The sequence below is a fragment of the Centroberyx gerrardi genome, chromosome 14 (assembly GCF_048128805.1).
Source record: "Centroberyx gerrardi isolate f3 chromosome 14, fCenGer3.hap1.cur.20231027, whole genome shotgun sequence".
NCBI classification, from domain to species: Eukaryota; Metazoa; Chordata; class Actinopteri; order Beryciformes; family Berycidae; genus Centroberyx; species Centroberyx gerrardi.
Window position 1 is genome coordinate 26,738,217 of NC_136010.1, and position 25,471 is coordinate 26,763,687.

General features: G+C 41.9%; 1 protein-coding gene across 13 annotated transcripts; it reads right to left on the reverse strand.

Annotated features, from left to right (window-relative positions):
• Nucleotides 1-609: 609 nt before the first annotated feature.
• LOC139921023 (ral GTPase-activating protein subunit beta-like) lies at nucleotides 610-24,821 on the reverse strand. 13 transcript variants are annotated; one of them, XM_071911160.2, is made up of 32 exons: nucleotides 24,714-24,821; nucleotides 23,435-23,655; nucleotides 23,066-23,268; nucleotides 22,170-22,336; nucleotides 20,763-20,949; nucleotides 20,517-20,648; nucleotides 19,767-19,945; nucleotides 18,372-18,440; nucleotides 17,697-17,848; nucleotides 16,647-16,881; nucleotides 14,832-15,033; nucleotides 14,536-14,703; nucleotides 14,211-14,325; nucleotides 13,586-13,733; nucleotides 13,388-13,452; nucleotides 13,135-13,279; nucleotides 12,349-12,470; nucleotides 11,790-11,972; nucleotides 11,086-11,234; nucleotides 10,779-10,966; nucleotides 9,576-9,679; nucleotides 9,247-9,402; nucleotides 9,006-9,071; nucleotides 8,357-8,566; nucleotides 7,674-7,832; nucleotides 7,123-7,291; nucleotides 6,377-6,499; nucleotides 6,123-6,259; nucleotides 5,895-6,003; nucleotides 5,530-5,608; nucleotides 5,261-5,409; nucleotides 610-3,034 (listed from the first exon to the last, which is right to left on the reverse strand). In XM_071911160.2, exons 2-32 carry the CDS (start codon nucleotides 23,609-23,611, stop codon nucleotides 2,841-2,843), a joined length of 4,641 nt encoding a protein of 1,546 aa, XP_071767261.1. In that variant the 5' UTR covers nucleotides 23,612-23,655; nucleotides 24,714-24,821; the 3' UTR covers nucleotides 610-2,840. The 13 variants fall into 13 exon arrangements, with proteins under 13 accessions (XP_071767261.1, XP_078144349.1, XP_071767260.1 ...); XM_078288223.1 differs by having other exon boundaries at nucleotides 9,247-9,399; nucleotides 12,349-12,479; XM_071911159.2 differs by having other exon boundaries at nucleotides 12,349-12,479.
• Between the last annotated feature and the right edge of the window lie 650 nt (nucleotides 24,822-25,471).

Sequence of the window (25,471 nt, forward strand, 5' to 3'; positions counted from 1 at the left end):
GGGTATAACACAAAGCTCCTACAGATAAATATACATGTTGCCGAGTCTAAAAGTAGCAACAAGCTAATTTTGAGTGTTGCTTCATATGACTGAATAACATTTCACAATTAGATGTGTTCAATGTGTTTTTGTTAAATTCTTGAATTTATAGACTAGACTGGTCGTTATGGTAAATCAAATACAAATAAGAGTATTGTTCCAGTGTTTTATATTTTCAGTTAGTTCGCTTCAGGGAAAGGAGACACGCCTGCTTTTGCAGTTCTTGCCTGAGGAGCTGTTACGCTCCAGAGTCAAACACAGCTCATGTGTGTTGTATCAGTTCACATCCTGTTTGTGTTACTGCCAACATACCCGACAAGAGCACCGTTAACGCCACAAGCCACTTTCACAAACTCCATCTTCCCTTTTGTGCTGCAAATACTCAAATCAGAATGCCTGAACTGTGCGCCATTGTATTCCTTTTAAAGTTTTTCCTCCATCTGAGAAGGATGATTGTGATTTCATATTAGAGTTTCAGAAAATAAATGTAGTTTCTGAGGAGAAGATGTCAATCTTAAAATTGAGCATAAACATGTGCGACTGAAATACTAATCAAACATGAAAAGCATAAAAGTGGAACTTCATTTTATTCCTAATAGACATCCTGTAAACAAAAAGTCAAATATTAGGATGGGGAGAAATTAAAAGGTCATTAAGAGTTTTAATTGATGCATGTTACATTCAATACCCATTGTGATTCTCCCACACATAATTGCATACATACATAACTTTTCTTGCCATTTCAAACGAGGAATGCAACAGACAACTTGTATATGCCTTACACTATCATATATTTACATATCATCCTCCGTTTCTGTACATGGCAAAATCCTTAAATATGACCAAACATCAAATGAGTAATTTAGGATACGATGCATGATTGATTGTATGTAGTTTCTTTGAAGCATATTTAATGTACTTTTCCTTCAAAAAAGGCATGTGCACAAAGCACAGTCGTTAAAAAGTGAGTCACACGATTAGACATGATAGGTTAAAAACGTATCGACGATGCCTCCTCTTCATTCGTATTTCACAAGATAAAACTCTTCCTTCAGCAGGGTTGTCTTAAAATGCAGACAAGTACAAAAAGACATGTAGGGTAACCAAAGGGAATAGAAAATAAATGGAAAAATGTGCTCAGTGCATTAAGACTTTTCAATAGAACAAAGAAACTAGAGGCGTTTGTCCTGCTCCATCTCTGTGATAAATAAATTCACATTGTTACAGGCAGACAGTAAAAGGGCTTGCGTCAAAACCAAAGTACAGTGAGTAAACAAGAGTGGGTCAACTAATTGTGAAGCAGAAAGATTTGTGAATGCAAAAACTGCATCAATTTCTGTTATTCAAACTGAATCTCACTAATAGATTTATATTCTTTCTCTGGGTTTAGAATTCAAATTTTCAGTTTTGATGAGCCAAATGTTTGTTGTGAGCTACTTTGACAATTTTGCCCTTTCAATCCATCACTATAGATTTGTTGGGGGGGATGCAAGATACTTCAACTGTGCTACGGTTCTGTTGGGTCTTGGCAGAAAATAGACTTAAAACTTAAAACGTCACTGTATCTCTATCATTTCAGCCCTGTAACATCAAGTACTGGCTCCAGGAGCTCCGTAACTGCTCTTATGATCTGTAAACGAACATGTTAGCAAGCGTTAAGAGGAAACTAATTCTAGGGTGACGTCTTGCGTCAGAAGTTTGAAACGTTCAAAACTTTAGTATCTTGAGATTCTCCTTTGTTGAAAGTGACCGATAATCCATTTTTCCAATGTATCGGATTTTGAGGAGTCACTATGACTCCTTGTAGTGCCAATGATTTGACTGGCTGAACAAGCACACACACGCGCACACGCACGCACACAAACACACGCGCACACACACGCACACAAGCAAACAGTGTAGTGGCTGTCATGTGAGATGGGATGACTTTCAGACTGGCACGGAGACAGCTCAGGTGTCAAAATAACATCCACACACAGTAAAACAACGCAACAGTCCTACAAATTAGATGGGAAATCAGAAAAACACAAAACAGCATTATCTGTGTGCTCCGTCAGTTGCCACAATGGCCAACTCCGTTCCCACAAGGAAGACTTTGGACAGGTGTCTGGGTGTAGAAGACAATTTGTTGTAAAACTAGATTGTGGATTTATGCTGTCAATCGCTTCTTCGCTCCACTGAAGCCATCAACCCTGAAGCAGCGGCAATAAAGAAATTATTTAAACAAGACATTTTTTGCGTTGCTTCCAAATTTATCTCCTTACCAAAAATCCTCCTATAAAATCAACCTGTGTTTCGTTGATCAAAACAAAAACAGATGTGCGAATCTGGATTTTGGACACAACTCCCTGCTACCAAACCATCATACAATTCAGTCTAATCACAGGATTTCAAGGCCAAACAAACAGCTTTTTTTGACAGTTTCAGAAAGGCCAACAGGTCAACTATTCTATTGCGATTAAAAGAGAAGCAGAAACTCTTGCCACGAAGCGTGAGCCTAAACGAGGATAGACAGTCACTGTTGAACTTCAGCCATCCAAAGCTTCAATGAGTGGCTGAGACATGTAGAAATCTAGCTTTTTGCACCTTGGCATGGTTTTTGACACTTTGCTCTCGGGAGTCAATAGCAGACAGTGTTGATATATGTGTTGATATAAATAACAAAATAGTACAGTATAAATATAGAGATTCTGTGTGTGTATGCGTGCGTGCGTGTAAATGTTGTTCTATGTGTGTGTATGTACGTGTGTGTGTGTGTTCCTGTGTGCGCTTGTGAGCCAGTGTTAGGACAGGACGGGACGTCAGAGGTGGGGCCTTCCCTCCCCCACCTCGTGGAAGAGCGAGGTGTAGAACTCGGGCTCCAGTTGCTTGTTGCGGTAGCGCTGCACGATCTCGGTGATCTTCTGCTTCCGCCGCACGTGAGGCGGGTTGTACAAGTCGCTTTCCAGACGCTTCCGTCGGCACACGTTGATGACCGTCTGACGCACAAGGAACCCTGGGAGGAGGATGCCAGCAAAGGGGCTCATGAGTCAAGAGCAACCAAATGTGACAGTATTGTAATTCTTATGTGTACAAAGCAATTTCAGCAAATTATTCAAAGTATGTGAACAACCTCATAAAATTGCTTACAACCTTACTGATGGCGAGAGAAAAGCCTTAGATGAGCTGATTAATCATAAAGATCTTGTTATAAAAGTAGCTGACAAAGCTGACCCATCGCAGCTAAAACTGGTTCTCTGTTATCCCCTTTATCAGAGTTTGACTTTTTTTTTTTATTAAGGCCTGTATTCAGAAACTGCCATCCTATATGAACAATTCCACTGATTTCATTAAGATTTCTAATATTAATGACCTTCCCGAAGATGCCCTATTGTTGAACCTTGATATTACGAGCCTCTACACTAACGTACCACATGAAGGTGGTCTAGATGCTTTTTCCATGCCACAGCAGCTGTTTGAGGGCACAGGGCGTTGCCAAAGAGCCTGAAAATGTTGCCCTTCGTCTCACTAGCTTTGTTTCCCTTCAGGTTTTGCGCAAATTCTAAGCAAACTTTTGAAAAGTCAACAATCTTAAAATGCTAATCTGGTGCATTTCCATTAACGGCTTTTAACCGAATAAGTAGGTTTGCGTGTGTGTGGGGTGAGACAAGATCACAATGAGCTTTCCAAGAGTTATTTGCCATAGGAGAAGTAATAATAATTCTGTCATGTAATCTGCTGGTGGCCGCATTTCTTTCTTTCCGGCAATGACGACTAAATATTATGGGCAATATTATAGGGGAAATGCCCATTCAATGACGGTCGCCATATCTGGGAAAAGAGACACACAAAACAATTCTGGGAGGTCACCGTGCAAAGGCATTTTATGGAGAGGAGGATCCAGAACAACATTTGATCTGGGCAGGATTATTGGGCCGTTCTTTGGGCCGATCGGGCCACCGGTTCCGCCAGAGGAACACATCGCGACAGACTATACAAGCTGCCAGTTGTGCAGAATACAGGGTTAAGGTAATTCTACGTCATTATTAATTCGCAAAATACGTTTGCAACGCAGTTTTTCGAATTACCTCTTTATCGACAGACCAACAAATGGACCACCTCAAGCGAACGCAAAAACTTTTTTGCAATATTTGGGCAGTTTTTTTTTTTAATTTGATGTTTCCATTCAGCTTATTCTCATTCGAAACTTCAATTTTTTCATAAAATGGCTTGATGGAAACGCAACTACTGACAATAGGAAGGAAGTATCTTCTGGAACCTACACGAAAAGGGTCCTGTACCATTTATGGACAGAAAGTCATCGGTCAAATGTTTCAGTTCCTGACAGACAATGTTCCCCACAGGCTGCATTCACAGATGGCTAAACTAGGCTTGCCTTATCTTGTTTTTTTTGTCTATATGAGATGTATATTTGGGATGTATTCAGGACCCTCTCAGCCTCCAGGTGCAGCTCATTAACATTTGTCACCACTCGTCTGTCTAACAAGGTTAAAAACACTGGAAAAAGAAATCAGGGAGGGAGATAGCAGGGTTTCCCACAGCGCTATGTAGTCAAGGCAGGCCGCCTTAAAGAAAGGAATACTACTGCCTCGATTGAAAAATACTGAAAAAAAATGTAATTTCAAATTTTAATTACTCAAGCATTTATTTTCATTGAGATCAAAGCAACTGTCAAACACAGCTCCCAACCGTGTCATCTGCTGGCCTTTGGTGCCACCACAAGCAATAATTAAAAGCATATTTGGGAGCATCATGCTGTGAGTTAATTTTAAAGCCACAATATCAGCAATCCATGTCTAAAAGTCTTAATAACTGGTTACGTTTGCAATTAAGATAGAAACCTCAAATGATTTCTTTCATGCCATTGCAAGCCATGCTATTTGTACTGCCTTTTTCTCTGCATGCAACTACTGGCAGCCTTCATTAGCCCACAAGCAAGCTGATGCAAGTTCAACTTGTCAAACACAACACAAAATAAGTGAATGGAGTTTATTCCCCTTGCATATTAAACCAAAATGACAGCTAGAAAACATGGTGTGTGTGTGTTATTATTTAGGTGAGTTTATTCTCATTGATCCCTCCCTCCCGCCACCCTAACACATTTCCTGTAGGAACCCTGTGATGCATTAGAATCTGTCGCCTCTGCTCTTTCTGACAAGGCAAAAGCAGAGGAAATGGAGGGGAGGGAGAGACAAAGAGAGAGAGTCGTGTCAGCAATTACCTAGCGCTCTGCGGCTGACCACCATGCCGTCCACCAGGGGAATCACCATGCTGAATTTGCCCACAGCTCCGTGCAGCCGGATCCTGAACAGGCCCGTCTTCAGGGGGTGGATGAAGATCAGAGGGACGTCCTTCTCTAGTAACCCTGACCTAGAGCAACAAATGGAGGAAAACACAGAGAGAGAGAGAGATAGGAGGATGAGAATTTTCTTGAGAATCTTTTTTGAGACTAGTATCACTTCAGCCTGAGCCACTGGCTTGTCACTGTACCTGCAGGAAGCGCTGTTGCTCATGCTTGCCTCCAAGCCCGTGCTGGTTTCCGCCAAGAGATCAGACAACGGGAAGTTCTCTGGAAACAGAAACATAATGGCATTCATATACTTTCTCCTCGTTTCATTGGTCTCACACTTTTTAGAAATGAACTGAATTCACTGAGACTTGTAGCTTTATACTGTATAGGAGGGCATTAAAGCGTAGAGCAATACACCAGTATAGCAATATACTGTAGAACTGTAGAGCAGTTCATGGTAATGTAACATTTTTTCCACCAGTGAGTACATGAAGATAAAAGAGTTAGGATCGCCACATAAGACGAAACTCAAGGAGAAGAGGCAGTGAAGGCAATGTGCGTTTACCAATATCATCAAAGCGCTCCACCCAGACCACAAACACCTTGGTCTCAGGACCCAGCGCCGGGAAAGACTTTCCTGTGGATGACCTCTTGGTCTTCACCAAAGGACTCAGCTACAGAAAGAGCACAACACAGGTTAGGGTTCAACAGACACTAAAACATGTTAAACAATGCAGTTAAGCAATCACAATGAGTGCTACCGGCATACAGTTCATATACAATCACACATTACCTTTTTGGCAGACTCCAGGTTGTCAGAGTGGTTGGGGAACAGCTCCAGTGTGAGATTGGGTTGTTTCAGTATACTAGGCATGAGGTCTGAGTTGGTGTCTGCCTCCACTGTAGAGTCACTGTGCACTGACGACTCCTCTGGGAAGCACCAAAGAAGAAACGGCTGCTTTTTAAACCATGAGTGCCTTGCTATGCTTTCATTACATATCTATCAAATGTACTTGGAATTCATATTCAAGAAATTCAAACACTGACCAGAGTTTTCAGTTAAAGATGGAACAACGAAGGCAATCTCGGTCAGAGCATCGGCGTAGTACAAAACCTTCTTCTCCCCGTTGAACACTGAACCTCCTGTGTCCTCCGGAGTAGCTGCCTCCTCTATAGGAAGAAAATTAATTCACATTGTTCAACATTTACGCATATACCACAAACAAAGAGTTACTGTGATATGCTTTTGGCCATAAAGCTAGTGATAAAAGTGTGAGAAACTGGAGAAGTCCCCTTTCAACATGTGTCTAATGGCATCTTCAGCCACAATTAGATTTGAGGCTCAGTTCTTTCCTACATCCTGTTCACACACACACACACACACACACAAACCAAGAGTATTGTGGTATGCAGATCCAAATCAATCCCATGTAGCAGGCAATTCACACTGAGCCTTGTACACAGGAATGTAATATGGGCCATCACGATATAAGGTCATCAAAAGCAGATGCGTTTCCAGTCTGTGTTCAGCATGATGCTGCAGACACAAAGCAACAGCGGTTAAACACTGAACTCTTGATCTTGAAGAAGGCAGCAGGGCCGAAACGTCATCTAATAAAGAATATTTTCTATGGAGCTAGAGTGTGCGACACTGTATCTTGGTTTCTCCTATCATAAACACTGAACTTTGACACCAAGCAGACCAGAGTTTCACAGGGTCACTAGTCCAATGTGAAAGTGGTGTTAGGCTCAGTTCTTTTAGAGCTAATACTTTGTTCAGCTGAACAGCTTACCTGTTTGCTGTGCATCGTTGCTGTCAGAGCAGGAGTTGAGGGACCAGCTGGTGTCCAGGTGTCCCGTCCAGCCAGGGTGGTGTCCCACGTCCACGGGCCAGCCCAGGGACAGCAGGAACTCCAAGAAGTGGGGCTGGACGCTGGTCGATGACTCCACGTTCCTCAGGATCTGACCACCACAAGCACAGATCCATGATTATTCAGAGATTTTTATACAAATATTCCAACATAGGAAATAACATACTGAAAAAAGACTAACGACAGGGTGTCTAAGTTTTCAAGTTATATTCAAACTTTTTTAATGCCAGTTACAATGAAATATAATAGAAACATATGATATAAGATTTGTTAAAAAGTCTCTCAGGACCTGCAGTTACCCCATACAAACAACCCAAACCTTGCAATAGGCAAGCCTCTTTGTGACATTTTCTCAATTTTGAATGATCATGCATCATTTTTACTTTACTAACTTTAATTTTTTTTACATCATATCTTATTTTATACTGAATGCATTGTGTCTTGCTGGAACCAATCAAGCTGTATTCGCTCACCTCGTGGCTGCTTTTCTGTCCAGCCCTCACGTAGAACACAAAGACGGTGTCAAATGGTCGGCAGGGCAGCAGGTCCAGGTAGCTGATGTCATCGAAAAATCCTGGCAAGGATGACTCCAGGCCAATCAGATGAGGAGGTAGACGACTGTTGTTTGGTTCCTATAGAAATAATAAATAAATAATCGGACAACACACAGGTACATACTAGGTTTAGACTAATATATTCATTTGCCGATACTGGCATTTGATTAAAAATCAGATATTGGCCAGTCAGTGTCGTTCACCTCTGATATGATGGATATGATGTAGTTTGTTTGGTTACATATTTATGTAAAATGTATCAATAAACTGGTTGCCTATGGGAAGACCTTAATCTGACTGGTTCTAATGTGACATTTTGATCAATATAAGTATGCATGAATAGGCGATCATTATTTTTATGATTATTATTATGTGTTTCAGTGGAGAGTTTTAGTGTCCCATGGTGGTCTAAATGCTGTTTCAGAGGCTTTTCCACCCTGACAAGAATACAACACTGTGGGAAATGTTGAAACACTTTGGAAATCTTTTGGAATTTTTTGGCACAGAAATGGTCAAATTTAAACATACAACAGATTTTTTGAACTACAGTCAACCACAACAACCAAATAACCACAACAACCAAATAAACTAGAATTACCGACCTTCAGTGCCTCCAGAGACAGAAAGCCGAAGTGGGAGAGGAACAGGCGTGCTGTCTGGAACTCCTGGGAAGGCGCAGGGGGTTTGCAGTCTGTCTGGGGGTCGGGGAAAGGCTTGGACCTCCACACGTCCTCGCTGTGGCGCTCCAGGGTGTTCTCATAATCAATCTGCTTGGTCATCATGCTGCGAAGCCTGTCATGCTGAACCTCCAGCTGAAAAGAGCAGTTTTAGAGTTTGTAAGATGGCGTAGCTGATGGTGAATGGTGGTTCACTGGTGAATGGTGGTTCACTGGTGAATGGTGGTTAATGCACAAAGAGCAAGTTGTTGTCCCACAGTCCAAATACTGAGGTTTCACCTCCCAAAGTCAATGTGCACCAGAGCTTTAGTCTTCCTTGCTGCTGTTGGTACCAAACATTTCATCTGTGAACTAGGGCCAGACAGATATACTGAGATACCAAAATAATTGGCCAACATTTGCTAAATTTAAGAAATATATATTTATCAGCCAAATGTTGGTAATTCATATCAATGGTTCAAATGTTTGGCGCCAAACCGGATACTGGATTATGAGAGAAAAACAATTATTTGCTATGAAAGCCCCTTTTCCACCAGACACCCGAGTGACCTTTGAACCCTCTCCAACAACTCACGTGTGGGTGATTACACTTCAGTGTATTTGTAGTTCTCGCTTCATCCTGCCAGCCCATACAACACACCTGAGTTTGTATGATAATAAATAATATGAATAATACATTTCCTGTTTGGCCCCATTTCAGCCATGAAAACAATCTTTCCAGCATATACCTGTAGAATGATTTTATTTGATAATAACTGGCCATACAAGAACAACAACCGGATGATGGAGGGGTCAATAGGGAGCAATTCTCTCACCTCCTTATTGACAATGTCGTCCAGGTCAGGGATGCTGACATCAGCTTTGACAAGGGGGATCTTGTCCACCTCTTCAGGGAAGGGCCTCTGCTTGACGTTGTACTTGATCCCCACGTCATTGTTAGGTGCCGGACGGCCCTCGGGAAGAAACACCTGCTGTATGGGAGGAGAAAAGTGGATGGATATGGAATAGAGTTTAGTGTCATCAAGGAAATGGATGTGGAGTTTTACGATGACACAGTGCTAACATACGTTAAAACATTTTGGAGTCGATATTCTTAAATATTAGAGCCTTTCGTGATGCAGCAGTCTATGCTGTGTGATCTCACCCTCTGATTGGCCCGAGCTCCTCTGGGTTGGTGGAAGAGCTGCATGGTCCAGGCATGTCTTCCAGCCGTCCCTCGGATCAAAACTGTGACTGATGGGCTGGGGTCTGTGAGGACAGACACATCACCATTTATGGTGAAGCAGGATGGTCTATTGTTAGTGAGCCAATGGCTGGCAAACTAAAAAAGAACTACCTGCCAAGAATATTTTTCACCAACCAAAATGATTAATATACATTTTTCATAGAAATACTGTGTCACCCTACCGGTTTTCAGTGCTATTTTGTGTATAGTTGATCATGAAGTGCAACAGAGTTGAAATTACAGGAGAAAATTTTGACACACACACACACACTCAGTTGGAAGTCGGATTACACATTTTGTTATTAATCCTCAAGAAACATTAGGCTACTTAACCATCAAGGCAGTGGAGAAAAAAAAAAAGAGTAAAGGGTTACACTTTATTTGGATAGTCCAATGTTGATATAACTTGTTGGACAATTTTCTTTTTGTTTTTCAGATGTATGTCTGATGTATAAAATTGACCATGATCTTGCACCTCTTCCCTTAAAGGAGGTGTCTGACCCAAAGGCAACGTTAGGGAGACTACAGCTTCAGCAAGAGGTGACTGGGTACCACAGTTCAGAAAGTCAGCCTTTGGTCAACAGCTTTTCCTATCAAAGCACTTGAAAATGGGACTCCATACCTTCCAACATCAGTCTGAAAGCTTAAAGTTAAAGTTGTGGCTGTTGGATTTTTCATGTATAATGTTTTGAACTGCACTGTATAGTATGTACTGTTGATTGTGTGTTTCTATTGATTGCACCTCCTGCCCAGGGACTATAGATGCAAATTAGCTGAAAGCCAACTCTGGTGCAATTTTAATTGTGTATGGTTCCTGTAAAAATAAACAAAAGTAAAGTATCAGGTGAGATGTTCAACAAAGTGTCACTTCCCTATTTGGTACATCTCTACATATTATGTTACCCTAACCCTATTTCTAATATTAACCCCAACCCTAGCCCAGACACTGAATCTCTGTAAACTACTTTTCACACAATTATGAGGTTCACTTGAAACTCAGTAGACTTTTTAGTGACACATTATAGTCACTTGATAAGAAGTTCAGTGTCAACAATGGATATCCAAATAAAGTGTGACATACATAACAAGAAAGGAAGGATCCACAGTGACTGCGCTACTCACTCTGCTCATTGCCCAGAGGCTGCTCCAGCATGGCCAGGATGACCGAGTTGTCCAAGACAAAGTAGCGGAAGTTGCTGGCTCCTGTGGCGCTGAGCCTGGCATAGCGGATCAGGGTGTCTTCATTCAGCAGGCTGCAGGTGGAGGCTGGTCCGCTGGGAGAAGGGAAGGCCCCCAACACCTGCATGATACTGGGGAACACCACAGCAACACAAGGAGGGACAGAAATGTAAGGAAATTAGGTTAACGGGTACAGTGAAACTGTAATTTCAAGAGCATATTGAGAATGGGAGGACATAAGGAGCCTCACCAGGACAGAGTTGCCTCAGCAGCGTCCTTCACCCTCATTGAGGCCGGGTTGTGCTCCTTCTCCCCTTTATGTCGGACTTCCTGTTCCTGTCGGGACTTGCTACCAGAGATCCCCAGCTCCACGATTTCCAACACCTCTACCAGACAGTCCTAATGCAAAAAAAGAAGAACACCTGGTACAACCACTTACATTTGACTTCAGCCTCTCTTATTTGCATCCAGATCTGGATATAGCAGTGAAAACGAAAGTATGAAAATCATGTCATTAAACTTGACCTTTGGCATTTTTGACTATTTTTTTCTTCACCATTCATTTATCACAATGTGGGGGAAAGTTTGTGTATTCAAACTTCAGTTAACCAAAGAACAGATTGTTAGCATTTCTCATTCAAACCAATGGGTTCTGCTAGCCGCAAGCTAAATAATAACTCTGTGGCTAGTGGTACCCCAGTGGTTTCAATGAGAAATGCTAACAATGTTAACAAGATGTTTTTAGGGTAGCTGAAACACAAATGTATACGTTTTATTCCAACAATGTGACAACTGCCTGAGGTTAAAATCAAATTCAGACTAATTACTAAAAATAAGAATAAAGGTATTAGTAAAATTTTACTAACGTAAAATTAACATAACCCTACTACATAGCACTAACCCTACCTAACCTAACATATTTTGGCCAAACGAGAATCTAGCCTTAAGACTTACCTTCTCATCCAACATGTCAGGGTGTTCTGTGAGCCACACACAGAGAAACTGGAAGGCAGCTACAATCATGGAGTGGAGGTCTCTGGATTGAAGAGGAGCTGGACGGCTACACTGGTACACAATATACCCACATATAGAGCTGACAGCACGTTTACGGTCTGCAGAGTCTACCCCCGCCTTTACCTGGGGAACACATAGGTGGAAAGATACAAAACAAAAAGGTACACTGTGAAATTCTCCATTCTATCTATTTGGGAAGAATTTCAGCACATGGGTGTTGTGGTGATAACTGCATAACTTTGTACTTCAGAATTCGAGCATTTAAAGACAAGTTTCAAAGTTATGATTACTGTAATGATAGATTTACACTGAACCATTGTGGTTTAAGAAAGTTAAAGAGTAGTGGGGGAAGTGGCAATATAACAGTAGCTGGTTGAGCCTTGGTTGGGTAACATGGAAGACATGGTCTTACCTTGGCCAGGCCCGCTAGTAGTTATTGAAGACTGGACCTAGGTACGGTACACTGAGTCTCTGTGGTGTCTGGACATTGTAGCCTTACCTTGGCCAGCCCAGCCAGCAGCTCCAGGGCGGCTAGTGAAATGCTCATGTCCTGCCTCCACTGGGAGTTGAGCCTCTGGGTGACCAGGTGGATGCTGCGCACCAGCAGGCCTGCCGCTGTATCTGGAAGAGCTAGAGCATATAACACCCCGAAATACCAACCACCGCAGAGAAAAGAGCAGAGCAGGATAGAGGGGACAAGGCTGGGACATCAGAGCTAAGATTTACACAGCTGGTAGGATCCTGGATGCCCAGTTACTAGTTTTGTCATGCTATTAAAGAACATGCATTAGAAGAGGGTTTCAAATCAACACTGCACACAATGACTATTAAAAGACTGTTAGATTACAGAATATATAGTAAATACATTAGTGACCAGGAAAAGACTCATTCTTTGAAATGCCTTTGTTTAGGCAGCATTTCTTCAATTAGAAAAAAAAATCAAACTACAAGACCCGTTTGACCCAGCGGCAAACTGTTGTCCAATAGCACAGCATCACAGCAAATAAGTTTCACCTACAGAGACATTTTACCCAGCGCTTCTTAACTCTGCATACCACTTTAACCACGTTAGCTATGAAGAACAGAGGTGTTAATTCAATGAGTTGCATTTTCTATACAGATCAGCAGCCAGGTAATGGATCACATGAAATTATATAGTCTTCTAGCAAGGCTGTTATGCCTGATCTAACTAAAGCTGATTATTGGTGCTTATGGCTACCGTGTAAAACCATCATGCACTAGGACTATAGCTTAGTTTATGTGGAGTAGCTGAGTGTGTCCTTACCGTAGTCTCGGAGCAGGGCCTGGGCAGGACGCTCAGAGTCAGGGCTGGTGGCCTCAGTGCTGCCCCCGCTGGTGAAGCTAATGCCACTGCTGGTGCGGCTGTGGCTCTGGCTCCTCACTGTCATGTGGCTCCCATCTATACTGCCCTACCACGACAAAAACATGACAATCTTGACACCCAGCCCATCATACTGCATCAAGCACCAGTAAAAGGTTGGTTGCTTATCAATAGAGACAATAGTGATCACTCTTACTGTTTCAGTTTGTGCGCCTATGGACTCCAGCAGTGCCGAGTCTTGGACGATATTGAGCATTGCACCTGAAAAGGGGGGGACAACAATAGAAAGATATGAACACAGTCCAAAATTAATTGTGTCTGCAAAAACATGGCACAGGTAATATGGAGAAGCGGAATGAACAGATATTGAATATATAAAGAGGACAATAGATACCTAGGATGAGTTGTGTGTTGGTGGGGTCGGTCTCAGTCTGCAGGGCTCCGATCAGGATGTTGACCAGACGTAGTCTCAGGGACAGGAAGGACACGGGCTGGTCATGAGGACACCCATCCTCCTCACTGAACTTCCCCTCCAGCAGAACCTAAAACACAGTCAACACCCTGGATTTTACTAAAGGCTAAGGTACCCATGTGGTAGTTTGGGCACAAGGCTGGGTGGTTGAAGACCATCTAAGAGCACAAGACAACCTTCAGGAGAAAAGTCATTTGAAACATGTTCAAGTATGACTGGGAGTGATTTAAAGGTCTTTTGCAAGAAAAAGATGCAAACAATTACACTTTTTGGGGCTTAGAAGTTTCACATTTTTATTTAGGCAGTCAGCTAAAAAAAAACAAAAAAACTGACTATAATGTGTCACTAAAAAGTCTACTGAGAAAATATCGGATTGTTACTCTGTATTGGTAGATAGTCAAAATTTAATAAGCCGGATTGGTATCACAGCCAAAAAAACTGAATTGGGACATCCCTAGTTCATATCATGTAATTAACAAACATTGCAATTGAATCCAAGGCTGTATTATTAGCTTGAAGACAAGACAGACAGGAACCAAAACTGCACCTCTGATTTGATGTTGCCAAAGTGGTGTGGCAGGGGCAACATGGCTAGGAGGATGTTGATGGAGGCTCTTCTCAGATCGGTAGGGTTTACGTACATCTTGAACTTGGACAGCTCCCTGGTAGAGAAAAGCAAATTTGATCAGCTTGAGCTTCTCAAACTATACCAACATCCCAAAAAATGACTTCTAATGAGAACCACCACTGAAATCATAGGGTTTGGTGGGTAGATTGACAGATAACACATTCGAAAAGATACTAACCAGCTAAAAAGATGCTAATTATATGTTAACTATTCCTATAATTCTGTAAAGCACTACCAATCTAACCTGTCTGGTAGAATGGTCTCCAAGGCGGCTATGAAGTAGGGCACCACTACATTAATGCCCTTTAGGTCAGAGCAGAAGAGAGAAGATGAGTTGAGGATGATAGAAGCCAGGACTGGTCTGCAGATGAAATCAGAGATCTGGAGACCCTGAATCAGGACCATGTAGAACCTGCAGAGAAAGAGAAATATCCCTGAGCTTCTGACAAATTCAAATACAGTAGCTATGCTCCCTACTTGTTTTTGATGGTTTTTCAACAGCTCACAGCACTAAATCTGCATCCAAAATGTTCATGTTACCTGGACAGGTAGACGGGCAGAATTTCTTCTCCGGTTTTCTTGCTGCAGAAGATGCGGCAGAGAGTCCCGCAGGCCTCGGCTCGGCCTGCCTCGTAGCTCTCTGGGAACTCGTTTGCGTCAAACATGGGGTTGGACACCATGGAGTCGGTGGACATCTGGGAGCCCTTCCTCCTCAGCTCCAGACCCACTTGAGTGGCTATGGCTGTAGAGAACGGGAAGAGACAAAGAATGAAAGGACCCTGAATTGAAGCGTGGCCATCAGTATACATGCATGTAAAAAAAAAAAACACTGAGGCAAACATATATCTACTATATGCACACTGCAACAAAAAGTAAACATAGTAAAAACGCAAACTGAAACATCAACAGACCATAAAGCAGAAGAAAGAAAAAAAAAAATCACACTCAGAACAAGGAAGAACAAAGACTTCAATGACTGCAAACACACACTCACACCATTAACAGGCATACAAAGAAGGGACCTCTGACACAAAGAGTTTGCCACAAAAGTTCTGGCTATCGTTGGCACAAAGCATAAGCAAGTGTAGTGTGTTGATACCAAAATGTGACTCATTCCCCGCTGCAAGACCACAAAGCAAAATCCCTGTGTCAGCTCCCTTGCTGTTGCAATAATGTTACTGTCACTCAAGGTACAGACCATTCACTTCATGCATTGAGGCACCAAACCAATAGTCCAAACTCAAGTGAACTGACAATACAAAAGGAAATTACAATAAACGAAACATTAATGCTGAACTTGAGGGGGTCTGAGGCTAAATAATAAGGATTAGTGTGACCCAAAGAAAAGGAAATGAAAAATTTAAATATGGTGGCGTAGTCACAAACTGGCAACGTTATGGTCGAAACAAGTGGTGAGTTGGTGGCCCCATTCCATCACCATTGGAGAACGTTGAGAGAACGCTGGTGAACGTTCATGACAGGGAGTGGGAACAGAAAAAAATGAGGATAAAGAAAACAATGGCGATGGATCATGAAGAAATGAACTAAAAAGCAGGAATTTGTCAAGAACCGACTGCGAATCAAGTGAGAAAAAAAGCTGCCGTTCCTACTTACAAGATTTATAAGAAAGGAGAATTTGGATAAAAGAGGCTGCAAGATAACAGAAATAGTGGAGAGACACAAAATCAAAGCAGAATCCAATATTTTGGGGTCAATTCATATCAAGCATGAATTGCGTTTTTTGTTCTCCTCAATGGATGACCTTTGACCCACTACAACTGTTGAACATCACTCAGACATGGCAGACACATGCAGGACACTACACCAAAAAGAGAGGAAAATAAATGGAGAGCCACTGATATGCCCAATTTCTCTTCAAATACTTGTCTTATTAGCATAAATGTGTGTTGTTATTAACTCCTCCATTAATTATTCTACACTGTAAGGTTATGAAGAAGTCAATATTATGAGTGTCAGAATAAAATCTTGAGACTCCCATAGGATATGTAGAACGCATATGGTTATACCCTATATGCGGTATCAGCTGCGTTTAATTAGTGGGCAGATGTAAATGGTTTTTGAATCAGGCTAAACATCTCGTACCAGGCCACTTCTAACCAAGCCCTCCACTCACACAAAGGCACAAGGAACTTTCAACAACGGCGAAAAAGGAAAGGATATCCTGCACAACATACAGTAAAAAACGCAAACACTGAAAACACAGATAACTCCACAAAAACACGTACTAATGAACACAGCAACAAAACACCCACCTGTCCATGCACAAATGAAATGTCGGCCTAAACATGTTACGGCAGCTAAGCTATTGGCCGCTGTCTGAGGCTGGCTCCTTACCAGTCATGCTGGGGTCTCGGCTGAGGCCGCTGTGGAGCTTACAGTGGACGAGAGCGGCGTCAAAGAGCCACTGCCCGAACAGGTTGAGGATGCTGTTGACCTTGGGCCGGGCTGGGGCCGGCAGGGGCCGAGACTCCCAGCTGCTCTGGTTGGGGCTGGACAGCAGGGTTGGGGAGGACGAAGTCTGCTGCTGCTGCTGCTGCTGGGACGCTTTGGTTGGTTGTCCACCACTGCCCTGTGGGGTGGGTGGAGGTAGAGGTGGGTGCCTGATTAGGCTGCTGACATGACTAACATAGCTAACACAGCACCATACCTTCAAAATACAGAGCGCTCAGGCAAGAAAAATCACGTGATCACTTGAGATTTCTTCACAGGGTAGCCGTGGGCTTCAGAGAGCAAATTGTGTTTATTAAAGCTGTACAAAGCACTGTCACACGTTGGCGGCTCCAAATGGCAGCGAGAGGAAATCATTTGATGTGAACTGCACACAGTACGCTCACGCACATGTTTATCAACTCTGTCTGTGATGCTCGATACCAAAGAAACGAGAGAGGCAAAAGATTTAATTCTTAAATTTCAATTCATCATTTCCTGTGGGTGATTTCATTCAGGTGAATAGGGATAATCTACTACAGGGTCTCAATTAGGAGGGATGGGACGCTATTCTCTAGACAAGTGTATTTTTCCCTAAAAAATCGTGCCTAGTGTAGCTTTAAAGCTGATGCAATGAAAATGAAACCTGCTTCGCAAAATGTATCAACTGTTCTGTCTTAATCCAAGAGTCGACATTCATATGGGTCAAACTTGCAAATAATGTACTACAGCATGAGGAAAAAAATACAATTCCCTGTCTTGTGTGATCAAGGAGGGGGACAGTGTTGAATGTCTGATTAGGCTGCTAGCATAGCCTATACCCTCAACTTACAGAGCGACCAGGCAAGGAAAATCAAGTCATTGCTTGAGATTTCGTCACATATGTAAAGATTCCAACCTTTTAGAATCCAATTTTCAACTTTGCACTTCTGTTATGGTTGTCATGCTCAGACTTACAGTTGAACTCTTGCTGGTGGTTTTGGTGACCACGGTATGCCGCTGCTTGCGGCTGTGAGGGGGCGTGGTGTTGTTGACGGAGGGGGGTGGGGACATGCTCAGTCTGTTGACCGGGGTGGGCGGGGCACTGTCTGCTCTGGGACGTGATATACCTGTTGAGAGGAAGGTGAAATGAGATGTGCACAAACAGTTTTTCCCACATAGTGAGGAAAAGACGTCTTATTAGTCTTAACAAACAAATGATATTACAACTAATAAATTCCTTGTCCCTTCTCTCTTCCAGTGGACAGAACTTGTACTTTGGATAAATGTAGTAATTCTGAGGCATTTTGCCATTTGTAATGTTATGCAGGAGAGAGGAGAAAAGGAAGTGCTTTCAGATCCAGTTAGTTGATCATAGACAATATTAATACACCAGGCCTGCATGCAAGACAACGGTTAGACATGAATCACCCATGATCTTCATCCACCTTGATCAAATGCCTTTACTTTTTGTGCCTGCAGTAGACACCTTGTTGATGATCATCTTGTAGCTTAGCTTGTATGCAATTCCGGGACATGTAATTTTGCTCAAGCACAAAACTAACACCAAGTGTTAAACATCATCACCACCAATAAACATGGACAACTCCATATGCCCATGTTGTTATAAGGTGCGTCAGCTGATGTTTGTACCATGAGACAGCAGCACTGGACAAAAAGAGAACACCCTCTCCCGTACATCTCTCTTTTCAACAGAGACACCTACAGTGTAAAGAGAGAAATACACACTGACATGTTTCTATTCAAATATTCATGCAGGTATTCCTCACATTCTCAGCCTTGCTTTTACTCAGGAGTAGCGCTTCAATGACTATGTTGTAACAGCTGTAACCGAAAATTCCTGATGCATGGCATTGCCATGAATGTTGAGTTTTACCATTTTGATATCCGAGTTAGGAGAAACCGCTGCGCTCAGACAAGTCGGTTTGTGATCCTAGTAATCAAAACATCTAGGCTAATTGAAATGCACATGACAAAAATAGTTTCTAAATGAGGATTATTTTAATGTAGATTAGCGGTGTGTCCCCCTCTATGATGAACCCTCTTCAAAATGACAGGTGCATGAGATTGCTACATTTCAGGGAATCCTCAAGAGACATAACAATCAAATTCTTCAAGGTTAATCAATCATAGGCACATTGTATAATTTCAGTATTTACATATAAACCTGATACAATTAGATTTGAAAGACAGTAATGTATCCAAAAACTATAGTGCTGTCCATTTAACATCAGGCTTTGGGCCATTCATAAACTGGACTTTCCTATAGCCAATAAGAAGTTTGGGTTATAATCTCAAAACTCAAACTTCTATAAAAAGACCATCAAATTACACTCCTCATTCATGCCATTAGAATAGAGCATTTTAAGGGTGTGAATCCAAAAACATTGTCTTCTGAGTAAAGACTTTTCAATGTCACTACCTCTGTGATTTGGCCGAACTTTCTCAATTCCAATACATTTGAGGTCTTCTATCTCACATTCTATGAAGTGGTGGGCTACAGGTGAAGTGATATCACCGTGTTTTATATTGCTTCTATGTTCATTTAGTCTAATTTGGAGTTTCCGAGATGTTTGGCCACTATAATATTTTCCACATTGGCAGAACAGTAAATATATGACTTGAGTGGTGTTACATGTGATGAGAGATTTAATACTGTATTCTTTATCTGTGTTATTGTCAATGAACTTGCTAATTTAGTTTGTAGCAATCTCACGCACCTGTCATTTTGAAGAGGGTTTATTATAGAGGGGGACTAATCTACAGACACTGAGGAAGGCCGCATAGCAAACGTTTTGCCTGCTGGGACTAAAATAATCCTCATTTAAAAACTGTTTTTGTCGTGTGCAACCCCATCATTTCATTTAGCCTAGAGTTTTACCATTTTACCATTTCAATCTGAGATGAATCCCTTTTGTTAGCTTTGGCACATGCTGTATAACATCTGGATAAATGTGATAAAGACACTCAAATTCCTCCCAAATGACCAGTGAATGTGCTTTTCACCTTAACCCAGCATGCTCTTACCCAGGAAGGCATCCACTAAGCAGCTGATGCCCCTCATGGCCCTGAAGAAGATCTGGGGCAGCTGCTTCAGACAAGGATGCAGCACCACCTCCTGAGGGATGCCGCTGGAGTTGAGAAACTGCTCCTGAAACTTCGGGGTGGTGCTCACTATCGCCGGGTTGCTCAGGTCCACCGGATTGCTGGAAACCACAGAGAGGGTACCAGGTGCTAAAGTCCAGCGAAAAGCTTACAGATGCCAATATAGCCTGTTTGGATTCTATTTCTGAAGAGGAACAGACGTGTTTCATACATGGCTTTTTTGGAGAAGTTCAACTTAATTAGTTTGAAGTGATGAACTTCATAATTTCCACAAGATAGCAGCGAACAAAACATTCCTCTCACATGGGCCTACATCCTCAAAAAAATGCATGAAAAATCAGCCATATGTGCTACAGGTGTGCAATTTTCTAAGTTTTCAATTTTAGACGTTTGCTATAGCACCACCATTAGGAAGACTGGCCCCATATTATAGTATGCACCATTTTGGACTGGACTAGACTACTGTACAAAGTTTTGTGCATTTGCATTCATGGGAAAGCAGTTTTTGAGAAAGAAAGGAAAATTAAAACAGACAGAAAGATACAAAGAACATGTATAAACACAATAGGCTAGAAGTTTTTTTTTTTCATAGATAGGAAGTAGAGTAAGTAGAGAGGGGAAATCATTTAACGGGAAGAGGGTGACGTGAGGTACCATTGCAGGTCTACGCACCTGAGCATGTGGAGGAAGCGGTACCAGGTCTGTGCCACACAGTCGTTGTCCATCTCCACTGGAATCAGGTTGGCATCCTCGTCAGGAACTTTAAACGGAGGGAAGGAGGGGCCGTGGGTGAACCGCAGCAGTCTGGATTGAATAAGATAGGCAGGCATGCACATATTATCACATATACAGTTGAGTTGATGAGCATTTTGAGTGAAGTACCTGTATATGGGACAAATATCCCCATCAGTCTCTTACCTGGAGGTGAGGGCGCAGGCCACTCTGCTCCACTGCTCCACAACAGGTGGGTGGTGTCTCCAGTTGGCCAGCATCTCCCTTGCCGTCTTCCAGTAGGGCGGTGTAGGAAAGCAGCGGGCACACGCCAGCAGCCACACCTCAAACAGCACTGCCATCAGCTTCTCTGCCAGTTTCTCTGCCACCCCAACTGGACAGAGGGGAAAATATTAGGGGGGAATAAGCAACGAGAGACTGTGCTTCACAGCGATTTTAAAACAGCTAAGAGACGTTGTTAGGCACGATGCAAAGCAGAGTAAATGCCCTTCTAAAAAGTATTATTATTTTTTTACATTTGTAACGCACTGGGCTGGGTAACTTATTGCTTTTATAAAACGGTCTCAGCACACCAATATATAAAACGGCAAAAACACAAAAGAAAAAAAAAATGTTTAAGATAGATGACAGATTCATTAGTTTATTGAAAACATTGAAAACAACGGTGTGCACTAAAGGGACCAATGTTAATCACATGATGTAGCAACTGTGACCAGGAACCCAGTAAATAAACCTGCAAGTAGACATATTTTGCATTCATTCATGCTGCCATATAGATCTTAGCTCTGAAAGTTGGGGTCAAAAAACAACAAAACTTTTTATATAGCCATTAGCCACATAGTTAATCTGAAATTCTCCAGTCAGATTCCTGACATTAACACAGACAACACAGCATATTACATTTTAGCTCTATTTCATTGACTACTAGTACAATTTAGGATTGATTTTAAAATCTACCTTTACCTTTAATAGGTTTAAGTAATGCATTTTACATTTCCTGTAGCAGCAATAGTGGGTTTTTTTTTAAGAAAAGAAGAACTGCATAGTTAGCATGAGCAGTGATAGCCACCATGGCTGAACAGATAAAGAAAACAGAAACTCAAACTGCATCAACAGAAAATCCAAGGAAAAAGACGCCACAGTACTGGACACACTGTTTGATTGACAGGTGATCTCTGGGAAGTGCAGTGCAGAAACACCACAGTAATGACTGCATAGCAGCAACGATAAAAAAAAAAAATTATATATATATATATATATATATATATATATATATATATATATATATATATGTATATATATATAGATAGAATCTTGGACATTACCTCCGTAAAACACTTTTAAAATGCACTTTTCTACGGTTGCTTATACTTGAAATATGATCTGTATTTGGTTTTTATTCTACTTTAATTACTCTGTGCATTTGGCCATTGTATCCTGTCTAACTGTTTTCTATTGTTTACATTAATTTATTACATAGCACACCTCTATTTGAAAAATGCTCTAAAAGATTTATCATTCTAATTATTATGATCACTATTATTAATAAGGTAAATTAGCATGCGAGGTTGCGATGGACAAGGCGGGCCTTACCTCCAATAGTGGGCGGGGCCAGTAGTGTGTCATTGATGCGAAGCAGGAAGAGCAGCAGCACCTCCCAAGTTTCCCTCACCATGGAAACAGACTCTCGTGCCAGTTTCTGGACTGCAGTCAGAACCTGCTGGCACAGCCTGATGTGGTTCAGACTGTGCTGCTCAGGCCTGGAGGGAGTGGGGGAGTGGGCGAGGGATGAAAATGGAGAAATGATGAGACGGAAGGGGGTGAAAAGAGAAAGGAAGTGTAGATAGGAGAGCAGGCATTGTGAGTCACATCAAGGGACAATTGGTGGATGCAAAAACAGTCCAATAGTGAGAGGCTCAAGTGAAAGATAAGATGAATTATAACTTTAATGATCCCTGTGGGGAATTTGGTCATTGTAGAAGCAAGTTAAAGGATACACCAAATAAAAATAAACTAAGAATGAAGCAGATGAGGGCGACTACACTAGAACGTATTCTATGCAAATGCACAGTATGAACTACATGAACAGCACGTATGCAGGATGTGCAGAATAACAGCAGTAGGCATGCTGAAACAAAGAAATCAATGAAAAATATGTAGCATGTGAAAATATACAAAGTAAACATTACATATATGCAGTGTGCAAATAAATGAAAAACTATAAAAATATCAAAAATATGCAGTTTATAAAAGATGAGGAAAAATCTGAGAATATGAAGAAAAACAAATTCGCGAAAATCAATCAAAACACAAGATTAAGTCCAATGAAAGCAGAATTACTAGTTTGCAGCACTGATAAGAAAAACAGAAGCAAACTAGATGAGGGAAAAAAACAAACAACAAATGGAATGACCACAACTAGCCAACTGAACAACTCTAATAACTCATGAGGGTGGCTAATGAGGGATCACTAAACATCTGTGTCATACCTCGGTACGAAGACGTTGTAGAGATGTTTGAGGATGGTCTGGACGTACAAATTGGGCTCCTTGACCACAGGCTGAGGCATGGAGTCCCTGGGTGAGACCAGGGCCATCATCCAGTCTGTATACACATCCACACACAGCTTGACAGTGTCCCCCTCTAGGGGAAGGGTTAGGCCGTAACACAGCACCTCCATGGTCCACTTTACCTAGGAACCAAACATTTATCGAGTCATTAAAATTGAGTTTTTGATTTAGTGTGTGGTTAGAATGAAAGCCTGCAGAATCTTTGCTCATGATGGCACATGGTTGAGAACCACTGAGTTATAGTATATGTATGGGTCTGAGTTACAACAGCGTGGGCCTCTTCCTCACCTCCTTGTCTGTCTTGAGGATGTTCTCTGTGGCCACGGGGCTGACAGCCGTCCCCAGGGGCTTGACTACAGCGTTGGCTACTTCTGTGCCCACGCTGGCGGGATAGGTGTGCAGGACACTCAGGTGGCCCTGGTCACTCTGCACCACCAGGTGCAGCGAGCGCCACTCAGAGTACATGCTGCTGATATCTGCTGCACTCTACTCACACCACCTGCCTCCACCTGCAAAGACACACATATCTTCATATGGCAGGCTAGGAAAGCAGTGAATGGGCTATGTAGTATATAGCACCAATAACGTTACTAACTCTCTTGTGTGGAGAGAATGTCATCCAAAGTCCATTCAAAAACCTGGCAATATAATGTTTCCTTGCTAATTGAGAAACGTCCACACCTCGTACAACACGACTTAAGACCTTTATGCTAGTCGTTGTTCTGGTAAGTTCGGCATACAGGTGATCCACCAAGAAGCACTTTATTTCAATAAAACCTAAACTTATAGGATTGGTTGACACTGCCCGCTACCGCCTTCCACCCTGTATTTTGGTGGAAGAAGATTACGGGAATAAAAGGCAAATCAACTGTAAAAAGTTGAAATTTAATTACAATAAGTGTTGCTTGGTGTATTGTGTGTATGCCGAATTCAAGAGTGGATCCTAACCATTTCGTACAAGGTCTTACAAGGAGTGTATTTTTTTCCAGTTAACAAGGACACAATTACCAGATTTTTCATGGAATTTGGCGTGTTGTTCTCTCCATACCAGAGAATGGAACGTATCATGACTAACGTTACATTATATCTAGCTATTTAGTTGGCTTTATGCTCTCTAGGCCTTGAAATGTCAGGTAATGGCATGAACAAACCACACTGTAGCTGCAACGTCGGGTCGACAACAAGAGCTGAGGTATCACAACCAGGAAACAGCTCTTGAAATGCTAACGTTACTGGTCAGCTAGCTAGCGTCGATATCATCACATCTTCGTAATCTTGCTAATGACGTTAGCTGAAGTTAGCTGTTGACTAGGTTCTGTGTTAACAGATTGTCTCCCTGAATAAGACAGTAAAGTGTTGTCAAACATTGCAAGGATAACCAGAAGTGAACACATGAGCTATTATCTCTAACTACGTTGTAGTTGATTCGATGTTAGTAGCTAGCTTAGCTAATGTTCGCTAGCTCGTTTGCTGACATTAGCTGAGCTGGCTGTCATTTGTGCTAGCTAACTTTGCAATGAGACCAGTGTTAGCTCGCAAGCTAAGTAACCAGTAGTTTTATCATTACCTGGACCGACTGCAACTGTTGTCATAACAAGGGTCTGAAACTCACAATTCGTGCTTGCTAATGTATCCCGGTCTAGATCATAACAGCCTCCATCTTCGCAATGTCAAGGCTTGGATAGTGCAGCTTGGTTGGCTGTAACGGGAAGCAAAACCCGGAGGTTGACGCCCCCTGCTGTGCTGTTACTGCACCTGCACCACAGAACTTATGCTTGTCCTTACACTACCTCTTTCTTACCTTATCTCTTTCTTAAAAAGAAATGTGCCCATAAAAAGCCTCTTTATACATCATTCTATAACACTGACATTAGAGTTTATATAGGAAATTCATGTGAAAGCCCTGCTTTTTTGTTTTCATTTATTTACTTTTGTATTTTATTACTTGTACCTATAGGTTCGTACTATTGTGTAACCCCTATTTGTTAAGATGTCAATTTCTGTATGAGTGATTGTTTGTATGTAAGAGTTTATGCTGCCTTTAGGTGCTCCTCGTAAGCTCCCACTTACAACATTGAAAGTCTTCAGCAGGACTTGTTGCACATTCAAGTGCTTTTGGTCGGATATAACAAATGGACCCTGTAATAAAAGTAGTTTATGGTGGCTGTTTGATTTTACAAATCAAGCGATACAGAGCTGCTTTAATACTGAGGTAGCAGAAATGCACTTTGATTAATTTATCAGCCAAATGCTGTTTATAACTTTTGACATCAGTTCAGGCAGCATGATATATGGCTACAGCGCACTACACTATTCCTACCCCAA

Excerpts from the sequence above, each read along its gene's own strand:
- LOC139921023 (XM_071911159.2), bottom strand. The coding sequence starts at position 23,611 with ATGTACTCTGAGTGGCGCTCGCTGCACCTGGTGGTGCAGAGTGACCAG. Across the intron at positions 10,967-11,085 it reads GCTGAGGCAACTCTGTCCTG|TATCATGCAGGTGTTGGGGG; the intron begins GTGAGGCTCCTT and ends GGTGTTCCCCAG. Across the intron at positions 8,567-9,005 it reads TGAAGTGTAATCACCCACAC|CTGGAGGTTCAGCATGACAG; the intron begins GTGAGTTGTTGG and ends TGCTCTTTTCAG.